At 37.8% G+C, this 23,474-nt stretch overlaps 1 protein-coding gene across 1 annotated transcript in view; it reads left to right on the top strand.

The window, feature by feature from the left end:
• Window positions 1-23,474, top strand: part of PDE1C (phosphodiesterase 1C) — a 266,847-nt gene that overhangs the window by 168,978 nt on the left and 74,395 nt on the right. The window contains exons 9-14 of the mRNA XM_049785275.1: window positions 4,206-4,334; window positions 6,840-6,941; window positions 7,878-7,998; window positions 15,779-15,860; window positions 17,524-17,644; window positions 20,249-20,424. Coding sequence (XP_049641232.1) covers window positions 4,206-4,334; window positions 6,840-6,941; window positions 7,878-7,998; window positions 15,779-15,860; window positions 17,524-17,644; window positions 20,249-20,424 — 731 coding nt within the window. The remainder of the gene's footprint in view (window positions 1-4,205; window positions 4,335-6,839; window positions 6,942-7,877; window positions 7,999-15,778; window positions 15,861-17,523; window positions 17,645-20,248; window positions 20,425-23,474) is intronic.

The following is a 23,474-nucleotide window of genomic DNA, read 5'->3' as shown; positions in this document are numbered from 1 at the left end:
ATGGGACACCGGGATTCGAACCAACCACCTTGGGTCCTGGATCGGCTGCTTGAAGGCAAACGCCGCTGCGCTATCTCTCCGGGCCCCCATCAACATTTTTAAATTTATTTTTGGGCCACATCTGGTGACACTCAGGGGTAAATCATAACTATGTGTTCAGAAATTGCTCCTGGGTTGAGGGACCATATGGGATGCCGAGGGATCGAACCAAGATCTATCCTGGGTCAGCTGCATGCAAGGCAAATGCTCTACCACTGCACCATAGCTTCAGCCCCTCATCAACTTTTATATGTATTTTTAAGTAAGTTATGATTTTCTTTTTTGTATTTGTTTGCATAAAATTTTAGTGATTGAAAACCCACTTCCCCGCTTTAAACCTTGTTTTCTATTCAGGTACAGAGCTGGAGTGATCCTGGCAATCAACCTAACTGAGTCTTAGAATAGGGCTTAAGAAAACAAAACTATTGGACCAGTTAGCAAAGCAGAATGAACAATGCAAGGAAGAATGAACATTCAAAGTCCCAATAAATATTTTCCTATCACATTTGTAAAAGCAGGTGCTTTTTCCAGATAGAATTATATTCATAAAAAGCAGCCTCTGTGTACTTAATGAAGCCAACATGTAATTATGAGGCTTACAAAAGAAAACAATAGTATCTGATGTCTGCTCAGAAGGGGATTTAATAGGGTAGAAGTAGACAAAAGGATGTGAGTTGCTGGCTGCATTTTTTTGTCTTACTTCCTCGCAGCATAGATTCAGCTTTGGTCAAATGGTCTTTAATATTTCTGTCAAAAAAATCTCATTCATGGTCTGTACTTATGTAAAATCTCATAGAGCATCTCTGTGGAATGGGTATTAGTGAAACTCTTGCTCTTTGAACAGAGTTTAGTGATAAGCAAGACTGAATGAAGAGAAGGAAAAGAGTTGTACATGCATCCTGACTGAAGGCCCATCTCAAAAGTAGTTGTGCTTCAAAGGAAAAATGGCTTAATTATAGTAATTGGAAAATACCAATCCCACAAAATAGAAAACCGTTGGAGCTTTGTTAATAAGAAATATCAGAGATCTTTCACTTAAGGATTTTTTTTATGCCTGATATAAAATCAGCAGCAGAGGGCCATTTAGTGGTCTCAGCTAAGCATTGTTTGGAATAAAATTTTTTTTAATTTTTTTTTTTTATTTTGGGCCACACCCGGCGGTGCTCAGGGGTTACTCCTGGCTGTCTGCTCAGAAGTAGCTCCTGGCAGGCACGGGGGACCATGTGGGACACCGGGATTTGAACCAACCACCTTTGGTCCTGGATTGGCTGCTTGCAAGGCAAACACCGCTGTGCTATCTCTCCGGGCCCTGGAATAAAATTTTGACAAGGCCTTGACAGAATGTTACCCCAAGCATCTCAGCTTTTAAGATTCTTGTTAAGTAGGGGCCAGTGAGGTGGCGCTAGTGGTAAGGTGTCTGCAAGCACTAGCCAAGAAAGGACAATGATTCGTCCCATATGGTTCCCCCAAGCCAGGGGCAAAAAAAAAAAAAAAAAAACAAACAAAAAAAAAATTCTTGTTAAGTAAAATAAATCTTTGATCATGCTAATTGCTCATTAGTGGAAAAAAAATTGAAGTCATAAACTTTAACTGTATGTTTCCAAAATTTGGCAAATACTTTTTCCAGTTTTGGGGGGATGTCTGGTTTGGGGCCATGCCTGGTGTGCTCCATGTTTTCTTCTTTCTTTATGAATCACTCGCAACAGTGTTTTCATGTCCCTATATCATGCGATAGACTGAGTTGGAGTTGACTGCATGCTAGGAAAGCAACTTAACTCCAATTCTATCTCTCCAGATGAAAAAGTAATTTTGGAGGGCAATGTAGCTTGTGTCCAAAGACCTTTCTTCATTCCAATCTAGCTTCTTTTACACTGTTGCCTTGAATAAGTCAGTTTTCATCTTGCACTCAGTTTAAGATAAGAAATATATATCCAGCATATATGAAATTTCATTTTAAATTAGATACTTAAATATACATCTCTATGTTTAGTGTAATTTGAGTATGGATTAGTCTTGATGAAACTGACTAGCAGTTCCCATGCAGGCTACATGTTCTTTATTCTAAGTATTTTGTTTTTTGTTTGTTTTTTTCTTTATAGTAAACATTTTGGTAGGAGTTTCAAGCAATTCTCAGTGAGTCCAGGGCTTTCCCTGCAACTTTCAGCTATCCAGATGGGCCAATTGTTCTTTGATCCACCATAAAATTTCCTTTCATAGTTCAAGGATCTCCAGAGCTACACCTAGCTATGCTCAAGAGCTGTGTGGGGGTAATGACAGTCGTATGCATAGCTAAACTTTGTCTATCTTCCTATCCCTTTCATTTAAAAATTTTAAGATCAAACTAATACCAGAAAATATGTAGCAAACTATAGAGACTTACTACTAGAATAATTACTAGTCTCTTAGTAAGTAAAATAAAAATTGAACAACCCAGAGGCAATAGAGACAAGGACTAGGAGGACTAGTCCATAGTAGAAAGTTTGCCACAAAGAATAAGAAAGTGTAGCTAAGGCAGAGAAGGGGGCATATTGACAATGGGAGCTGGAAATAATCACTCTGTACAAGAACTGGGTGCTGAAAGGAGGTAAATTGATATGTATGATGCCCTGTAGTACCAATATTGCAAACAACAGTATCTAAAAGAAAACAAAGGGGAGAAAGAGAAAAAGAGGGAGAGAATAAAAATGTCTACCATCGAGGAAGGTACCTACCTTTCCCTACCTTTCAGGGACAGGAGGGAAACTCAGGACATTGGTTTCAGAAAATGCACACTGGAGAAGGGTTTTGGACATGATGTGACTGAAATTTAGTCATGAATACATTTGTAATTGAAAAAGATATTATTAACAACCTTGTAAACCACAGTGTTTAAGAAAAGTGATTTTAAAAATAAAAAAAAATGGACAACAGGTGTAATCGTTTAACTGGTCGGGCACCTATCTAAAGTGTATGAGTTCTTGAATTTGACCTTTGGCATCATGACTCCCAAGTGCAATCAAAATCCTCATCACCCCATAAAACTGAGAGGCCTGTGGACAAAATCATCTGGCTTAACCTTTGGGCTGAATATCACCAGAATTGACCCAGTTTCACCCACAAGAGGTGTAGCTCCTATAAAATAGAGTTTTGGGGGAAAGGGGCACCTGATGCTCAAGTGTTACTCCTGGCTATGCACTCAGAAATCATGCCTGGCTCGGGGTCCATATGGGACACCAGGTATCGAACCCAGTTTCATCCAGGGTTAGTCGTGTGCAAAGCAAAGGCCCTTCTGCTGTGGTATCACTCTGGCCCCTAAATTTTTTTTAATTAAGAGTATTTTCAGGAGCCAGAGAGATAGCATGGAGGTAGGGTGTTTGCCTTGATTGCAGAAGGACAGTTGTTCGAATTTTGGCATCCCATATGGTCCCCCGAGCCTGCCAGGAGTGATTTCTGAGCGTAGGGCCAGAAGTAACCCTGAGCAATGCAGGTGTGACCCAAAAACAAAACCAAAAAACAAACAAAAAGTATTTTCAGAGAATCTTGATCCATTGTATTTGACCTGTATTTTAAAAAATTCAGTTTTTCCACTGTTCCAGAGCATTGAGAGGTTAAGAATAGTTTTAAAAAGAATTTTCAGATTGCCTACCACATATTTTGTGCTCACATATTGATATTGAAACTCCCCATAAATCTATTAATAATGTCAATACTATAGCTGGAATGATAGCACAGATAGTAGGGCATTTTCTTTGCATATGGTCAACCCAGATTCAATACCCAGCATTCTATAAGGTCCCCTACACCTGCCCAAAGTGATTTTGAGCTAAGAGCCAAGAGAAATCCCTGAGCACCAGTAGGTGTGGCCCCAAAAAAACAAACAAGAAGAAGGAAAATAAAATAATGTCAGCACAGCTTAGATCTGAGACTGGTGAGGCAGGTGAAGGCTCTGTAGGGCCCTGGCGGGAACCATCATATGGCAGATATAATTAAAATAATAATACTAGAATTATAAAATAATAATACTAGAAATATTGTAACTAATCCAAAAATCTGGTCGATCTAAACAACGTTGGGACTGATATCATTGCAGAGCATAGGAGAGATGATTCAGTCTAACTTGGAGAATTCTGTGCAAAAGCTCGACTGAGTAACATCCTGACTTACTTATTCTGCTTGTCCCTATTTAGGTCGGACCCAGCTATTCTATACAATGATAGATCTGTACTGGAAAATCACCACTTGAGTGCAGCTTACCGCCTTCTGCAAGAGGATGAGGAAATGAATATCTTGATTAATCTCTCAAAGGATGACTGGAGGTAAGAATGGGACAGGAGTGACTTGGAGATGAGGGATCTGGAGATTAGAATGTACACTGCCTCTAAGGAAGTCATTTATTGTCTAAAAATTCTATAGCTACTTTTGAGGAAGTCATACACAGTCTAAATATTTTATAGCGGCTTCTCTCCCACTTCTCTGCTTCTTCACAAATATTCAAATATACTGTTGGTACTTTGAAAATACTTGCTACTTGTTTTCTTGAGAAATGTGTTGCTTTTCAATCTTGTTTTTTTTAATCTGAGCTTTATCACATATTTGTTTTCACCTGATATATGATTTAAGTTTCTAAAATATTCTTTTCTAACTTTTATATCTATTTTGTCAAAGAACCATGATTTACAGTTACTCATGGTTGAATAGCAAACTATGTTCCCAGCACCAAACCCATCACCAAAACTAACTTTCCTTCACCAATATTCCAAAGGTTTCCTCCCACACTTCCCACTGCAGTCTGCCATCTTGACATGATTGTTAAGCTTGGGTTTCATGATTTCAGTGTTGTTGACTCCATGATTTGGTTATTTGGTTCTTTCCTTCCTAAATATCACCAATGTATCTGAATCCCCTAGACTCCTGTCCTCCATTTTTCACAACTTTCTCCTCCTCCACTCTATTTCTTTCCATCTCCTCAATATATTCTAGGGCCAAGGGTGATGTAGGCATCCCCATGCCTTAAACAATTGCATCCCCTCATCCAATTATTATAAATACCACATATAAGTAATAATATACTGTACTTATCCCTCTGTCTTACTTCATTTACCATGATATTTTCCAGTTTCATTCATGTTACAGTCATTTTTAAAATTATTTTGATACCCCCAAAACAACATAGACATTTAAAACTCTTGCAGATTGTGTATATTTAATTTATCACTACCTGAGTTTGAATAGACACAATTCTTGTTAGTATGTGCCACATACAAAGTTATTCAATTACTTCTAAACTTTTAAATTTTAATTTTGAGAAAATTGATATATTTTACCAGTGTTTGGTTAGGGTTATCATAGATGATATTATCTATCTATCTATCTATCTATCTATCTATCTATCTATCTATCTATCTATATACGTGTTACACATTTTGACAGATAGAAAAAGCCTGAAAATCGTTGTAGCTATAAATATAGATGATAGTATTAGAAAATTTATAGTAAAAATCATTACATTCTGTCAAATTCTTGAATCAACAAACAGACAAGTCAGTAATTTAATGAAATTATAAGTTTAAATTTTTATTAAATCAATGTCTGTTTGTTGTTTGTGTGCTGGTCATTATCCAAATATTAAGAAAAATAAGACATAGAAAACCAATGATCTGAAATTAATTTCCAGCAAATACTTGTCAGCTAGTTGAATTAGACTTTCTTCAATTAAAACATAAGTAATAGTCTGTTTAGATTTTATTGAATGAAACATTGGGTATTTAAAAATAGGTATTTAAACACTAAAACTTTGTTTTATTTGTTTATACTTTATTTGTATGCCCAATTATAAATAATGTAGGTGAGGAACTGTTAATGTAAATTATATAGTTTGAAGAATATACTATATTTTTATTTAAAGAACAGTTTTAAAATATTTTATTTTTGTAATAAATAAGCCAATAACATCTTAAACAATATGCTTCGTGTTATGTGTAGTCGTTACAAATAAAATGGTTCAGGAACTGGTCTTGATTCGCTCGCTCTCTGGCATCAAAAAGATCAACAAAGTTTCAATTTATAAAAATATTTAAAAATTATATAACCCTACCAAAATTAAATGACATACTATGGTAAAGTTATTCTGGTACCCGTGGGCAGAGGGAAAAGTTAACTGCTATGAGTTTGAAGGTGATAGAAAGGTTCAGAATACGACGGTGGTATTTCAATTGCTAAACCTCATCACATTTTACACTTTAAATGAAAGTAGTTGATCTAATGCAAATCAAATTTTAATTAAATAAAACTAAAAGTTAGAGACAATAGAAAAAACCAGAGGAGTGAATGACTGGTGAACAAGGAAATGTAGACTGTTGAATCTAATGTGTGTAAAGTTGTAATGGGAGATACTTGATACACAAAATCTCAGAACTGTGAACATGACCAGTGAACTGGAATATAAACTATGGATCTGAGTTAACTGAATATTTTAATACTGGTTTATTCATTGTAATTAATGTGCACGTTAAGAAGGAAAACTATAGGAGATGGGAGTTGTCTTTACTACTTAGAATATTTGATGGGAACAAAAAAGAATATTTGATGGGATTTTTCCCAAACTGTTCTGTATATTCATAACAAATGAATTTGAATACATGGCTGAAGGGTCAAAATAGATTAGAAATGTCATAAATAATTAACTGATTTTGACTAATATAGAAATAAAAACAACCAACATTATTGTTTTATTATCATAAACAACCAACATTTAAAGTTTTTTAACTTTCTGTTCTTCCCACACCCACATTCACACACAACTCATGGGATATTCCTAACAGAGAATTCCGGACCTTAGTCATAGAGATGGTGATGGCCACAGATATGTCTTGTCATTTCCAACAAATCAAAGCAATGAAGACAGCCCTGCAGCAGCCAGAAGCGTGAGTAGGCCGGTAACATTATTCTATTTGTATAGGTACTCGGGCTGGTCATTAGGTTCTTGCTTCTTAAAAGCACAATCAACTTCAACAACACTTTGAGTGGCTTTATATAATATAGATACTCCTCGTTTAATGACCAAGTTCCGTTTTAAAGACTTGGGCTTTAAGTGAATTGGTCATTAAGTGAGGAACTGCATGTATACAGTAGTACAGTATATGCACAGTGCTTGACAATACAGGATTCTAAATAAGTAAAATAACGAGAAAGGTCAAACTGAAAACTCCCACTTGTTTTAATTTGCATAGGTTGTGTCATTTACGCACAGTACTGCAATGTATTACAGAGCATAAAGTCAGTAAAGTAAGTCCATTAAAGCACCAAAAACCACAGTATTGTACTCTAGAGTGTACATGATGGAAAATGGATATTTAAGATAAGATAAAATAAAATAACGGTAAAGAGATGGTTGTAAGTGTGAGCAGTCGCTAAACAGGTAGGTCGTTAAATGAGGAGTATTTGTAGGTATTTTCAGAGAAAAGAGCATAAGTATTGTGCATGTCATAGATATGTTTTCATCAGGGCATGCTATATGTAGTTAGAGGGTAGAAACAACTTCCCTCTACCAAAATTTAATATTTCCCATATGAAGTTAATGATTCAGTCACACAGAAGTTACCCCTACAAATCATTCTTGTCTTTCTGAATGCTGTCAACATTACAGAGACAGTACAAGTTCACTTTTGAGGTGTCCAATAAACAAGAATGCCAAGCTGATGAATATTGAAGTTATAGGAAGAAATGATGTTTTTTTACCAGTTCAGCTTAAATTGGGTTTGAAGTGGAAGAATGGAAAGGATGACATTCAATGATGGACTTTTCTCTTATTTATGTTCTGATGCTTGGATCATTATGTGTTCTTGTTCTTTGGCTTTCAGAATTGAGAAGCCCAAAGCATTATCCCTGATGTTACACACAGCAGACATCAGCCATCCTGCAAAAGCCTGGGATCTCCATCACCGCTGGACAATGTCACTCTTGGAGGAATTTTTCAGACAGGTACCTTGTAGCCGTGCTACTACTCGTGTTTATGATCATCTATGGATATTTTCTGAATTTTCTATCTATTTATTTGGATTTGGAGCCACATCTGATGGTGTTTGGGATTCACTCCTGGCTCTGCACTCATGAATCACATGGGGGACCATATGGAGTGCCAGGGATTGAACCTGTGTGCAAGACACATGCCATCATCCCTGCTGTAGTTTGGCTCTGAAGTCTGAGTTTCCTATTTCAGCAATGCTAAAATAAGGACTAATGCTTGAACTGGCAGTAATTTGAAGGAGTGAGGGAGGAATTGCAGCCTTTCTTTTGCATTCCATTTCAGGTAGGGTTCAGCCTTTACCTAACTTCTGATTCCCCCAAATTATGCCATTTTTAACCTATGTATTCATATTTTGGCATAAATCTATTTCCTTATGGTAGTCTTTGCCAAAATTCCATCTAAGAGGCTCTTTTACTTATTTTTATTTTAATGGACTGTTGATCAGATCGTCAATTCTGCATTAACAATGGGACCAAGTAATCCACATATCTATCATAATTAATTGCAGTGTTTCTTTGGAGCAGACAAGATTTGGAACATTCTTTTGATTCTTGTTTGAATGGAGAAATTGTAGAAGTGATTTTCTTTTTCTTCTGTAGGTGTAGACAATATCTAGTAATCATACAAGACTCAAGTTAACAGCCTATTAAACAAAGGATAGATCTGTATTTACAGGAGTTTTTATTCCTATAATCTGGTTTGATGCCTGAGGCTCATTGGATCACTCTTCTTGTTGTCAATCATATTTTTTGTGGTTTATTTTTATGTGGAAGTAATTTAAGGGTCAAGTTTGAACCAGGTGTTTCTTAAGATCCTTTCACCATTACATGCTTGAAGTTTGCTTCATTCTGTTCATGTTAGAAATTTCAAGCAGGAATTCATGTGCACCCCCAAGTTACTAGATGAAAACTTGAGCAGGTTTCTATTTAGCATATAACTGTTTTTCCTTGCCAACTCATCTCTTAGTATCACAGAGTAGTTTTCAAGGGGGACCATTGGTATGGGGAAACTCAAACTGCACAGGTGTGGTCCTGTTGTAGATTCAAGAATGCCACTGCTAATTCATTCTTAATTGAGAGTTGTTTTGAGTCAATTGTTTTTCTAATGGTAATTACAGAACTTTATTGACTGTTTACTCTACTTATCATATGTTCTATATGACATTAATTTTTTGTTTGTTTGTTTGTTTGTTTTTGAGGGGCCACACCCAGTGACCCTCAGAGGTTACTCTTGGCTATGTGTTCAGAAATTGCTCCTGGCTTTAGGGACTATATGGGACACTGGGGGATTGAACTGCAGGCTGTCTTAGGTTAGCGTGTGCAAGGCAAATCAATGCCCTACCACTTGTGCCACCACTCCAGCCCCTTATGACATTACTTTTGCATTAATATTCCCTTGCAACCAGGCACAACTCTGTAGCCAAAAGTAAACCATAGCTACTTCATATAAGTGTGAGACATTGAAGAAATCTGTGAAATATGTATCCTTCTTTACTGTTATATAGAAAATCTTATTTTCATGCACACAATGTTGAAATGGAATGAAAATATACTATAGGTAATGGAAAGCAGCCCTATTGAGTTTCTTGCCTGTGGAAAATTAAGTGTTAGCCAGCTAAATTGGAGCCCCATTTTCATGATAATTATGAATTGGTAATTATTGGTAATTATTGACTTCATAGTTTAACCCCAGTGCCATCTGCCTTTATAAGTAACTCTTGTTGAAGAAAGATTGCCTCTGTTCCTAATTGCATATGTTTAAATTGGTCATTTCAAACAGAAAATTTCAGTGGGATGGTAGAGTCTTTGAAAAAAAAATCACATTTGTAATGTTAGGCTAAATTTCAAAATAAGAGTATAACCCCAGCACTGGTGTACAAAGCACATTTTACTAAAATAATATGTTTCATCGTTCATTTTATAACTATATTTTGCAAAAATCCTAGTCACTGCGTCTGGGTGTTTTTCAGTGAAAACTGATATTCAAGATGCGTACATTTGCTTCCTTGGTAAATAAATCTTGTAAAAATATTGCAGGTTGTGTGTATTTGTGAAAGAGTGTATGGAACAGGCACCATAGCCCCTGTACTGTTTTTCTGACCTCTAAATAATACACTTCAATATATATATATATATATATATATATATATATATATATATATATATACATCCAAATATATATATATATATACATCCAAATATATCCTACTAACCTTTACATTTTTTATTATTTCCCCATTTTTTATTTTTTTATTTCAAGTTACTGTTTTTTTTTTTACTTTATTCTCTGTGGAATTATATCACTATTTGATAAAAATAAAATATAAAAAATTCATTACAAAGTAAATAAAATAAATAAATAAAATAAATAAAATTTATTTATTCTGTTTGAAAGTATGATACCCCTTCAGTAATAGAATTGCAAACCATAATGCCTAAAAAGAAAAAGAAAAACTAACAGAAAGATGGGCGGTGGGGGTGGGAAGGAAACTGGGGACATTGGTAGAGGGGATGAGCACACTAGTGAAGGGATGGGTGCCAGAATATTGGACCCCTGAAAATTAATCAGAATAAATTTGTTGAGGGGCTGGAGTGATCACACTGGTAGGACATTTGTCTTGCACTTGGCCAACCCAGGATAGACCTGGTTTTAATCCCCGGTATCCTATATGATCCCACGAGCCTGCCAGAAGTAACCCCTGAGCACCATCGGGTATGGCCCAAAAAAGAAAAAAAAAAGAGAGAAAGAATAACTTTGTACGGGAGCCAGAGCATTAGCACAGCGGGGAGAGCATTTACCTTCCATACAGCCAATGAGGGTTCAATCTTGGCCATCCCATATGGTCCCACATTCCTGCCAGGAGTGAGTTCTGAGACCAGGGCTAAGGGTAACTCCTAAGCACCAAGTGGCCCCCAAAACAAACAAATAAATAACTGTAATTTGTGGTGATTCAAAACCCATTTATTTATTTTAGTTAGTGGTTAGTGTCCTCTTCCTCTTTTCTAAATCCCACTTCCCCATGAAAATATGAAACAAATTTTTATTTCTGTTAAGTAGGGAATAAAAATGTGTTGTTGTTTTTTTTTTATCTGAGCTAATCCACCTTCACCACTACTAGTGCTTGTGGTATAAACACTTTGGAAACTGCCTTTGGTAAATTATTTTAATCCTGTCCTCTGAGATCCATCAGCCTTCAGCACAGAATACCTAGAAACAGGGGAACTAGCATTTTCCCTGCTGTGTCTGCACAGAAAAGGGCACAGAAGAAACTTTGGCACTTTGGCTGTTCCTGTCCCCTTAGGACATCTCCACTTTCCTTGTAACACACTCTTCAGCTTCCTCATATCTATTCTTTTTCATCTGTTCAGTAAATCTTGTATGCACAGGAACTACATACTTTAACTTTGAAAGATGGTATTCTGGTTCCAACAAGGCCAGGCTTTGGAACTAGGTTGTTATAATTGTTTATTATACTTACTAATATTGGTATTAGTACTAATATTAGTATTAATACTAATAATAGTATTGGTAATGGTCAGAGTGAATTAGAGATAAAACAAACTCTCTAAATCTGTCTATATCTTGACTTAAATGTTAGAGGTCTGGCCAGAGAGACAGCACAGCAGTAGGGCATTTGCCTTGCATGCAGACAACTCAGGACTGATGGTGATTCAATTCCAGGCCTCCTATATAGTCCCCTGAGCTTGCCGGATGGAATTTCTGAGCATAGAGCCAGAAGTAACCCCTATGCATTGCCAGTTGTGACCCAAAAACAAACAAACAAACAAACAAAAACGTTAAAGGTCTGGTGGTTTCAATGTTACAATGTTTCCCAAACATGTGTATGGCTTATCACTCAATAATTTCCCAAGAACCACTGGGAGTGACCTCTGAACTCTGAACTATGAGTACCTCCTAAGTACTGCTGGGTGTGATCCCCCCAAATCCTCAAAACTAAGTTCCTTAAGGGATATAGGAATGATTCTTTTGATTTGTTCACATGCATTTTCTTATTTAATCCCCTTCAGAACCTGATGTGGAAGGGAAAGAGGGGACTTTCCAGCCCCTTTACAGATCATAAAAATTGCAGAGGGTAAATAAACTTCTTATGATCACTCGATTAGTTGGAGAAAATAAGATTCAAGTCTATAGCTCACAAACTATTAACCTGAATACATGTTTTGTTTTGTTTTTTTTATAAAATGAATCAGCACAACTTATAGATATGTGACATTGAGTTTTTGGTTCATTTTTTTGGAAATCTCCACCATAATTTTGACTTTACATCTACCTTCCTTTTATGGGAAGCTTTTTTTTGCAGGTGAGACTGAAATATATTGGTCAGATCAACATGTTTTATTGTTGTCCAACTTGACACAGATGCATATTTTGGTCTTTCTTGCTTCATTTGTTATTCTAGACCAGGAGTCTCAAACTCATGACCCATGGGCCGTTTGCGGCCCTCTGTACATTTTGTGGCCCACGGCCGGCATTCAAATATCGCAGTATTCGAGAGTATTCAATTACCGAATAATTGCAATAAAAATCACATTAGTAAGAAAAAATCGCATTAAATATTCGCATACCCCGAGCAGTTCCGTTCGGAGTATGCAAATGTTTAATGCGATTTTTTGCAATTTTTTCTTACTAATGCGATTTTTTATTGCAAATATTCGGTAAGAGAATAATCGCGAATACTTTGTGCCTAACGCAGAGGTCGTTTCTACTGCTCCTGCCGCTGTCCCTTGCATTATCGGAGGCCTAAAGGAGAGAAGAGAGAGAAGGGAGAGAAGTTTATTACAGAATTAGATTTTGTCATACCTTCATAATGACTTCATCAAAGCCTGCAGTGAAGAGAAAGATTGATGACGAGCACAGACAATTTCAGGAAAAGTGAGAGATGCAGTATTTCTTTGTTGAGCACAGAGGCATCCCCACATGTCTTATTTCCTCAGAGAAAGTTGCAGTGCATAAGGAATACAACTTGAAACACCATTATTCAACTAAACATGCTGAGGAATGTGCAAAATATCAAGGAAATGAGAGAGCCAAGCAGGTTGCCAGTCTTAAAGCACGTCTAATGAGGCAACAAAATTTCTTCAAGAAAGCAACTAAAGAGAATGTTGCATCACTCGAAGCTAGTTAAATGGTTAGTGAGATGATTGCTAAGGCAGGGAAACCATTCACAGAAGGAGAGTTTGTTAAAAAATGCATGTTACAGGTTGCAAGTATTATCTGTCCAGAAAAGAAAGGTCAGTTTAGCAAAATCAGCCTTTCTGCCAACACTGTGGAAGAGTGCATTTCTGACATGTCAAGTAACATTTATCATCAGCTGTGTGAGAAAGCCAAATGTTTTGATGCATACTCAGTTGGTCTTGATGAGAGCACAGATATAACAGACACTGTGCAGCTCACAATTTATGTCTGTGGTGTTGATTGCAATTTTGAATTGACAGAAGAGCTGCTCACAATAATTCCAATGCATGGCCAGACCAATAAGATATTTCGGCATCTGTGTGATGCCATTTAGAATGCAGGTTTGCCATGGAAGTGGTTTGTTGGAATAATAACTGATGGAGTGCCATCAATGACAGGGAGAAAAAATGGACTGGTGGCACTTGTTCAAAAAAAAAAAACTTGAAGAGGAGGGTGTAGAGAAGGCCATTGCTCTACACTGCATTATCCATCAGCAGGCCCTTTGCAGTAAATGCCTGCCGTGTGACACTGTGATGTCTATTGTTGTGAAATGCATTAACCAAATCAGATCCAGGGGCTTAAAGCACAGGAGGTTCCATGCTTTTTTAGAGGAAATGGAGTCAGAATATGGAGATGTGCTCTATTTCACCGAGGTACATTGGCTCAGCAGGGGAAATGTCCTGAAAAGATTTTTTGAGTTGAGAGAAGTGAAAGCCTTCATGGAGAAGGATGGGAATGCTGTTTCTGAGTTGAGTGATCACAAATGGCTCATGGACTTAGCTTTTCTTGTTGACATTACACATAAGCTGAATGTACTAAACAAGATGTTACAAGGCCTGGGGCAGCTTATCAGTGCTTCCTATGACAATGTGAGAGCAATCTCCACAAAAGTTGTGTTATGGAAATCCCAGCTCTCTCAGACAAACCTTTGCCATTTCCCAGCATGCAAGGAACTTGTGGATGCAGGCATACCATTCAGTGGTGAGAAATATGTTGATGCTATTTTTAAGCTAGAGAAGGAATTTGATCACAGATTTGCAGACTTCAAAAAGCACAGAGCCACTTTCCAAATTTTTGTGAACCCCTTTTCTTTTGATGTGCAAGATGCCCCTTATGTGCTTCAAATGGAGCTCTTGGACCTGCAATGCAACTCTGATCTCAAAGCCAAGTCTAGGGAGATTAGTGGAGAAGCAGTCAAGCATGGGCAATTTTTGAGAGAATTGCCCCCCAGCTTCCCTGAGCTTTGCCGAATGTTCAAGCGCACCATGTGCCTTTTTGGGAGCACATATTTGTGTGAAAATTTATTCTCCACATTGAACTTCAATAAGTCAAAGTACAGGTCTAGACTTAATGATGATCATCTTCAAGCCATAGTGGGTCTCAACTGCTTTCTCTCTGAAGCCAAATGTGGTTCAGATTTGTGAGAAGCACTGTCAAGTCTCTGGCAGCAAGGAATAGACAAAAGATGCCATGTTCAGAAGAACTGTTCATGATCTTCATTCAATGTTCTATCCATGTTCAGAAGAAATAATTAAAACTGTTAATAATGACGTTTCAGGACTTTTTTTTTTTTTGTGAAATCTCTTATGTGGCCCTGCCTCACCCAGACTTTGCCTCCTGCGGCCCCCAGGTAAATTGAGTTTGAGACCCCTGTTCTAGACTATGTAGCTGGCTCAAATGGCAGAGCAGTATGCCTTGCATATATGAGAGACTAAGTTCATTTCCGAACCTTAGGTGTGGCTTTGCTAGCCCTCAGCATGTCTGAAAGTGGTCCTCAAAACAATAGTAACAATTGAAAGAGCTAAAAAGGGATACAATCAAAAGGGAATGGGGGAAATTTTTCAGAAGTACTTTCTCCAGTGATTGTGTGACTTGAGGTAGCACTAGGAGACAAAAATTAAAGTCCCCAGCTGGAATCTGTGTCTTTTTTTTTGGGGGGGGGGTTTGATTCTTGGGCCACATGCAATGATACTCAAGGGTTATTCCTGTCTATGCTCCAGAAATTGCTCCTGGCTTAGGGGGACCATATAGGATGCCGGAGGATCGAACCTAGTCCTAGAACCATGGTTCGTCCTAGGTTAGTGCATGTAAGGCAAACACCCTACTGCTTGCACCACCACTCCAGCCCCTGGAATCTGTGCCATGGACACTGCCAATATCTGGTAGAGTTTTTTGACTCCAGAAAGTCTACTGGTCAACTTCAGTCCCCTTAAGATGATAGAAATTCTGACTGCGGTGTTGGTTCTTCATAGAAGGTCTTGCTTTTCTTATTTTTCTCAGGAGCCCTATTGCTGTCTGATGAGGTTTCCTCTACAACAGCATGTGCCTTTGCAGTTAGGTGGAGTGATTGGACCCTGGAGGTTTCCAGCTTCTCAGTCTCTTCCATGCAGGGAGCGGGCCTATCAGGACCTATTAAATTTCTGTTAAACTACAGTAATTAAAGAAGACTAGTAGCCTTCACGACAGCTAAACTTACTAAGCCTGATCCTGGAGCATAAACCATTGTTCTTAATTCACTGTGATCTCTTGTTTTTCTAGGGTGACAGAGAAGCAGAACTGGGGTTGCCCTTTTCCCCTCTGTGTGACCGGAAGTCGACCATGGTTGCTCAGTCTCAAGTAGGTAGGTGTTGGTCGGTCCTTTCAACAGAAAGGAAAGCCAGACAGAGACACCTATATGAAGAAGTAAGCCCACAAGTTCCCTTGGATCCTTTGGCTGGGACTTCAGCTCCACTCTGCCACACTACACTCAGTAGTTAGACAGACTTGATTGATGAAGGCTGCCATCATCTTTCTTTATGGAATGTGGCTGTTTCATAGAGATTAGATCATTCTCCTGTTTCCAACATTCTTCCTAAATAATAATGAGGCTGTAAGGGGCTGGAGCAGTAGTACAGTGGTAGGGCATTTGCCTTGCATGTGGCTGACCAGGCCAGGAGGGACCTCAGTTCAATCCCCGGCGCCCCATATGGTCCCCCAAGCCAGGAGCAATTTTGAACGCATAGCCAAGAGTAACCTCTGAGCATCACCGGGTATTGCCCCAAAACCAAAAAAAAAAAAAAATTGAGAATGTAAATCTTCAAGGAGATGATAAGAACCATTGGCAGGATGCCTATCCTATCCTATCCTATCACTATTCTCTCTACGTTGTTTGTGCAATATGAGAGTGCAATCTCTAATGGTTTTTTCATTATGTTTCTTCTAGCCACCCTTTCCAGGATTTTACCACTTCCTGGGTAATTCTGTTTCTGAAGATGGCATAGTTAGAAACTTTGATTTCTTTATTTCTTTGTGAACATATTTTTGATATTTTTTGTTTTTGTCAAGGACAACTTTGGTACAGTGAACAGACTTAATATACATATGCATCAGTGAGGTGGATTGATAATACTGTGAGTAGGAAACTTGCCTTGCACTCAGCCAACTCAAGCAGGGTTCAATCCCTGGCATATCATATGGTCCTTTGAGTACCACTAAGAGTAATTCCTGATTGCAGAGCCAGGAGAATTCCTGAACATCATTAGGTGTGACCCATAAACCAAAAACAAGCAACATAGATTAGATAGATAGATATAGATAGATAGATGATAGATAGATAGATTGATAGATAGATCAGTGTATGTTTACTTTTATTATATATACTTTTCAGTGCCTTTGCTTGGTCTTTTGCTTGACTTTCCCTGGACTTTTGACTTTTTTGACCTTTTTGTGAACTTTAGAATCTTTTATGATTTTTTTTAAACTAAGGGATGACAGGTATGTTCTGCCACATCTTAGCTTCTAACAGAATACCTGTCATAATTATTGCTATCTATACATATATTAGATATATATTAAAAATAATATATTATATAAGAATATTAAATATAAATATAGAATGGGGGCCACACCCAGCAGTACTCATGGCTTACACCTTTAAGCCTGTATTCAGATATCACACTTGGACACTTGGTCGTGCTCAAGAAAGCAGATGGGGTGCTGGGGATCAAACCTGTATGGACAAATGCAGGGCAATGACTTCCTCACTGTAAAATCTCTCAAACTCTATATTTTATATAAAAAGCTCTATATTGGATGATCTAGTGTAAATAGTCGAGGAAAGTTATAAAGGAGAAATAAATATATCTAATAATTCTCAAATAAAGAAGTATATTAAATAGATTAAGCCAATCTGACAGAGAGTTTCTAAGTAGGTAGATCTAAAAAGCAAGAAGGGGCACATTGGTTTCCAGGGGAAGCTACAGAAAAGTCTGCTATTTACCTGAAGCACTGCTGTTTCTCCTCAGGTTTCATTGACTTTATTGTGGAACCCACTTTCACTGTGCTCACAGACATGACAGAAAAGATTGTAAGTCCTATAATTGACGATACTGCCCAACCTGATGGCACTGGACAGAGGAGATCAAGGTCAGTAGGATACTCAAGACATGGAGTTTAAAGTGACTTGTCCATGATGACTTGTCCAAAATGACTTGCCATAAAATCCATCTACTGAAAGTACATCCCTACTTAGCTTGCCAGGGACAGTATCCCAACCTCATTATTTACTGTTCTGATATCAGGCAGGTTGCTTAATTTTCCCCATAAGAGAAAATGTAAATTACCTATACTTATACTTTATGTGAAGATGAACTGATTTATTTATTTAATTTATTTAAAGTTCCTCAGAGGGAGTCCAGCACAGAGGAAAATCTAGTTACATTGAAACTCCAAGTCTTTCTTGATGGTGCTACTGCTAGTACTACCATTAATTGTGTTTACTACTTTTCTCCTTATTGCCCACACAAAACTTTGAGCTTTTCTTTTGACTATGTGAAGATAAAAGTGAGCAAGAAAAGGAATAAAAGGGCAACTAGGGAAATTACACGAAGAAGGTAAGACATCAAATAGGCTCTGTAACTCCAGAAATGATCAAGGTAGATGTACTGCTGCTAATTTCCACACTGAAGCCCACAGCACCCCCTCTACCCCACTCCACATCCACTCTATCCACGCTTTGCTAAAACAAAGTCTATCACCTTCATCTCAGTTGTCATCCAGGAGTTTGAAATCAGGCCACTCCTGGTCGGTCTAGCTACCTGGAGACATGTGATGGTTCTTTATAGTTTTCCCCAGGATAAATCACTTTTAATTTTTGCAAGTTACCCATGTCTAGAGCATAAACTAATATTCATTTTTTATGGAATATGCAGTCTTACTTTATTTTGTTTTGGGGCCACCAGTGCTCAGGAATTACTTCTGGCACTACATTCCTAGCAGTGGTTTTGGAGATCAAATCTGGTTGAGCAATGTGCAAGGCAGTTGCTTTACCCTCACTGTAGTAGCTCTCCGAACCCAATATTCCTGTTTTAAAGGGTCTTTGAAAGACTGATTTGCCAGGAATATATGAAATCACCTTATCTTGCTTTGGGAATTAGGGGAATCAGGGAGGTTGAGTAATAGGAGAGGTGGAACTGAAAAGAAAGCCTAAGTTATAAGCTAAATCAATTAATTAAATTCGATTAAATCATAGTTTCGCACCAGAAAACCTGTAATATTATACTGGATCAATAGAGATGCAGTTGGGTGAACTCTGGAACCGAGTTTAAGATCAAATTGTTAATTTCAGAGAGGTAAGGACATTTTAGTCATATGAGAAAGAGAAGAGAATAGTCAATAGAAAGTAATGTGAGGGATTGGACATACAGTATAGAGGTAAAACTCTGGCTTTATATGTGGTATCTCATTATTCCAAACCAGCAGTGTGTACAGTCACTGGAGCAAAACTAGGGATGATAACCTGAGCACAGAGCCGGAAGTAATCTCTGAGCAAAGCTAGAGTGGCTTCCCCCACCAGCACAAAAAAAAAAATAATAAAAAGGAAGGAAGGAAGGAAGGAAGGAAGGAAGGAAGGAAGGAAGGAAGGAAGGAAGGAAGGAAGGAAGGAAGGAAGGAAGGAAGGAAGGAAGGAAAAGAAAGAAAAGAGAGAGGGGCCGGAGAGAGCATGGAAGTAAAGAGTTTACCTTTCATGCAGAAGGACGGTGGTTCGAATCCCATGTTGTCCCCTGTGCCTGCCAGGAGTGATTTCTGAGCATAGAGCCAGGAGTAAGCCCTGAGCGCCACTGGGTGTGACTCAAAAACCAAAGAGAGTGAGAGAGAGAGAGAAAGAGAGAGGGGGGGAGGGAGGGAGGGAGGGAGAGGGAGAAGGAAATAAAGAGAGAAAGAAGAGAAAGAAGAAAGAAAAAGAAAGAAAGAAAGAAAGAAAGAAAGAAAGAAAGAAAGAAAGAAAGAAAGAAAGAAAGAAAGAAAGAAAGAAAGAAGAAAGAGAGAAAAGAGAAAGAAGAAAGAGAAAAAAGAAGAAAGAAGAAAGAAAAAGAAGGAAATAAAGAGAAAGAGAAAGAGAGAAAGAAAAAGAATAAAATAAAGAGAAAGAAAAAGAAAGAAGAAAAAGAAAGAAAGAAAGAAGAAAAAGAAAGAAAGAAAGAAAGAAAGAAGAAAAAGAAAGAAAGAAAGAAAGAAGAAAGAAAGAAAGAGAGAGAGAGAAAGAGAGAAAGAAAGAGAGAAAGAAAGAAAGAGAAAGAAAGAAAGAAAGAAAGAAAGAAAGAAAGAAAAAGAAAGAAAGAAAGAAAAGAAAGAGAAAGAAAGAAAGAAAGAAAGAAAGAAAGAAAAGAAAAGAAAGAAAGAAGAAAGAAAGAAAGAAAAAAGAAAGAAAGAAAGAAAGAAAGAAAGAAAGAAAGAAAGAAAGAAAGAAAGAAAGAAAGAAAGAAAGAAAGAAAGAAAGAAAGAAAGAAAGAAAGAAAGAAAGAAAGAAAGAAAGAAAGAAAGAAAGAAACTGAATAAAAGAAAATGTTCCAATGATCATTGGACTGAAATCTAGATTTTTTTTTTTTCCTATGTGGAAAATAGAATTATTAGAGACCTCAGGACTTTCATGGCAATAACCTGATTGCTAACTGCATCTCCTCGGGGCTTGTTTGTTAGCATATGGTTTCCAACACTAATTCTCTCTGCTATGATTTCTTTGCTCTCCAGTTTGAACAATATCACTGCAGCGGACCCCAAACGATCAGGCGTCAAGAGCGCTGGCTCAGAAGGAAGTGCCCCAGTCAACAATTCTGTCATCCCCGTGGACTACAAGAGTTTTAAAACCACTTGGACTGAGGTGGTACACATCAATCGGGAGAGATGGAGGGCCAAGGTACCCAAAGGTAATGTGTTACTGCAAAATCATTCACAAGATTCAAACCACTCAGGGCCTAGTCACGACCATCCCGCCTCAGATTTTATAGGAGTTGTGAATGCAGTGTAATGTAAGTTTGTTCAGTGACTCAAATTACTGAACGTTAGGATCTGCATTTTTTTAAAACTTCATTATGTCTGACACTCAGTTGATAATTGAATGGCACAGTCTGACACTTTTGAGTGATAGAACTATAGAACCTTGGTGTTTTTTTGTTTGTTTGTTTTTTTGGATTTGAAGATCCTACAGAGGTTGTGTGATTTTTTTCTTGGCTTTTGCTAAACAAGTCTCATATTTATCATTTTATGTCACCCTACTAAAACTGAAGCCTTTATTATTTTCTTTGCTGGATTAAATTCTCACAAGGAGCCACCTCGGCTGTTTTATTGGAATAGTGGAGTTTCTTACATGCTCAGGGGTTATTCCTGGCTCCAGACTCAGAAATTGCTCCTGGCAGGCAGGGGGGACCATATGGGGCACCGGGATTTAAACTGATGACCTCCTGCATGAAAGGCAAACGCCTTACCTCCATGCTATCACTCCGGCCCCTTCATTTACTTTTTTTAATAAATAATTTCTTTATTTAAGCACCATGGTAATAAACATAATCATAATTGGGTTTCAGCCATAAAATGGACACCCCATTCATCAATACAACTTTCCTGCCACTATTGTCTCCCCATTTCCCTCTGTCCCCCCAGCCCCTGTACAAACAGGCATTGTATTTCTCTATTATTATCATGGTAGCCAATAGTGTAGTTATTTCTCTAAATGCACTTAACACTCTTTGTGACAAGCTTCTTATCGTGGGCTAGTCCTTTCAGCCCTTATCTCTATTGTTTCTGGGTGTTGTTATTATACTGACTTTTATTTTTCTTAAATGCCACATATGAATGAGACTATTCTGTGCTTATCTCTCTCCCTTTCAACATTTCACTCAACATAATAGTTTCCAAATCTATCCATATATAAGCAAATTGGTGACTTCATTTTTTCCCTAACAACTGCATAGCATTCTATTGTATAGATGTACCTTTCTTTAGCTACTCATCTGTTGTTGGGCATCTGAGTTATTTCCAGATTCTGGCTATTGTTAACAGTGCTGTTATGAGCATAAGAGTGCAGAAGGTATTATTGGTGGAAATGGCATCTAGTCCAGCAGTTTTTGAAAACAATATGGACTTTTTTTTTTTAAATGGACATCCATCTCCCATATGAACAGCAACTAGGATATATCCTAGTACCACAAAAACATGCTGTTTTCCTTTTGGCTTAATTGCTCCCCTTTAATCCTTACTCAAGCTGTCTTCTGTGATAGTAACTTGCAGCTTAATATAGATAAATACTCTAAAGCAAACACCATCTAAATTTTAGACCAGAAATGCCAATTCCAAGTACTATTAATGAAGCAAGATTGAAATATAGATGCTCCTTGAAATCGGAAATGTATTCAGACTCAACTTCGTACTTACTGAGCATATACCATACATTGAATGCACACTAGTGGCTCATATTGTTGTCTAGGTCAGGACCCATTACTGAGATGAGAGGTAGTAAGCAGTAGGGTGTATTTCCAGGGGTAATTTATTGTTCTGCATAGGAGCTGCTCTTACAGGGACAAACAAAAGCCTTCATACTGGAGCTTTTGTTTGCCATCTATTGAACTCTGCTGAATAACAAATTCTTTGTCTTCCAAGCCAGGGAAGAGTGCAGTCCCTTGATTGAATTTGTGTTTATCACCAATGCCATTCAGCCCTGACACCTTAAGATCAAGAAATAAGGAGAGTTTTATCTCCCAACACCATGTCTCCCAGCTGTTTAATTTGAGAGCCACACCTGGCGGTGCTCAGGATTTACCCTTGGCTTTGTACTCAGGAATCACTCCTGGCAGTGAGCAGGGAATTAAACCTGGGACAGTCATTACAAGGCAAGTGCCCTCCCCTCTACTCTCTCTATAGCCCCAGAATCTCACAATTTTATCCAACCAGTGTCAACATTTTGATTAAGTACAGAAGTGGGAGTTCCAAATTAGAGAGAAGGGACCTTATTACAGAAGTTGTTCAAAGTCCAGCCATTGAATCTGATTCACAATATCCTGTTCAAGTGACTGTGTCAGGGGGTAATTTATATGTATGATGTTTGAAAGGCATCAATAGGCCCTTATTGCTTTGGGACAGATGTTTTGCCCTGCACTATGGAAGAAGCCAACTCCTTGTGCATATTTTAAGAGTAGCTTCTGAGAGTCCATTCAGAGTCTTTAAACTTGCAAGTCCTCCGTGTCAGCAGGTTTTACAAGCAGCAAAGGCAGCGGCTGCATAATCTCAGAAAAAGCTCTCTCGTAATCAATTACATTCATTACTCTTGAAAATTCAATTCCTAATGACATGCTATTGAAATAGCTACTTCGGAATAATTTGTTTGCAATTATTTGGCTTTCTAAAATTACCTCCTGAAACTAATCACCTGGGGCAGTTTCTATTCTAGGGGAAAACCAAGCCCTTCAAATGGGCAGCTGAACAGATGCCAGTCATTTCTGAAGCTGTTAGGTACTCTGATCTGCTTACCTCTATTGAGAAAATAAATGAACTGCCCCTAATTTGACCTGAGTATTTAGAAAGATTATTTCACAACCAAGAATGAAGTGACCTCATAGTCTGGTTGAGCTCTGAAGGAAGTGGCATAGGGAAATATGGAAGAAAGGAGACAGCAAAGCTGTGGAGCCCAATTACACATATTTGGTTGAAGGATAGTTAGGTTATAATGCAAATTTCAGTTAGGGCAAAGGGAGAACTACTCAGTATGGACTAGAACAAATTTAGGAGAAAGATAATATATGCATCCAAAAGCTCTTCTATGCTCTAATTCTTAACTGTTGGCCTTTACCCTTTTTTAATAATGAGTTATGCCACCACCAATGATGTGAAATACAAACAAAAAATGCAATTAAAATTTAATACTTAAATCGACTTCCTTTCTATTAGTTCAACAAGGTTAGTTTCCTTCCTGGAAACTGTTAGC

The sequence above is a fragment of the Suncus etruscus genome, chromosome 13 (genome assembly GCF_024139225.1).
Source record: "Suncus etruscus isolate mSunEtr1 chromosome 13, mSunEtr1.pri.cur, whole genome shotgun sequence".
Taxonomy (NCBI): Eukaryota; Metazoa; Chordata; class Mammalia; order Eulipotyphla; family Soricidae; genus Suncus; species Suncus etruscus.
This window is presented reverse-complemented; position numbering and strand designations above follow the sequence as displayed.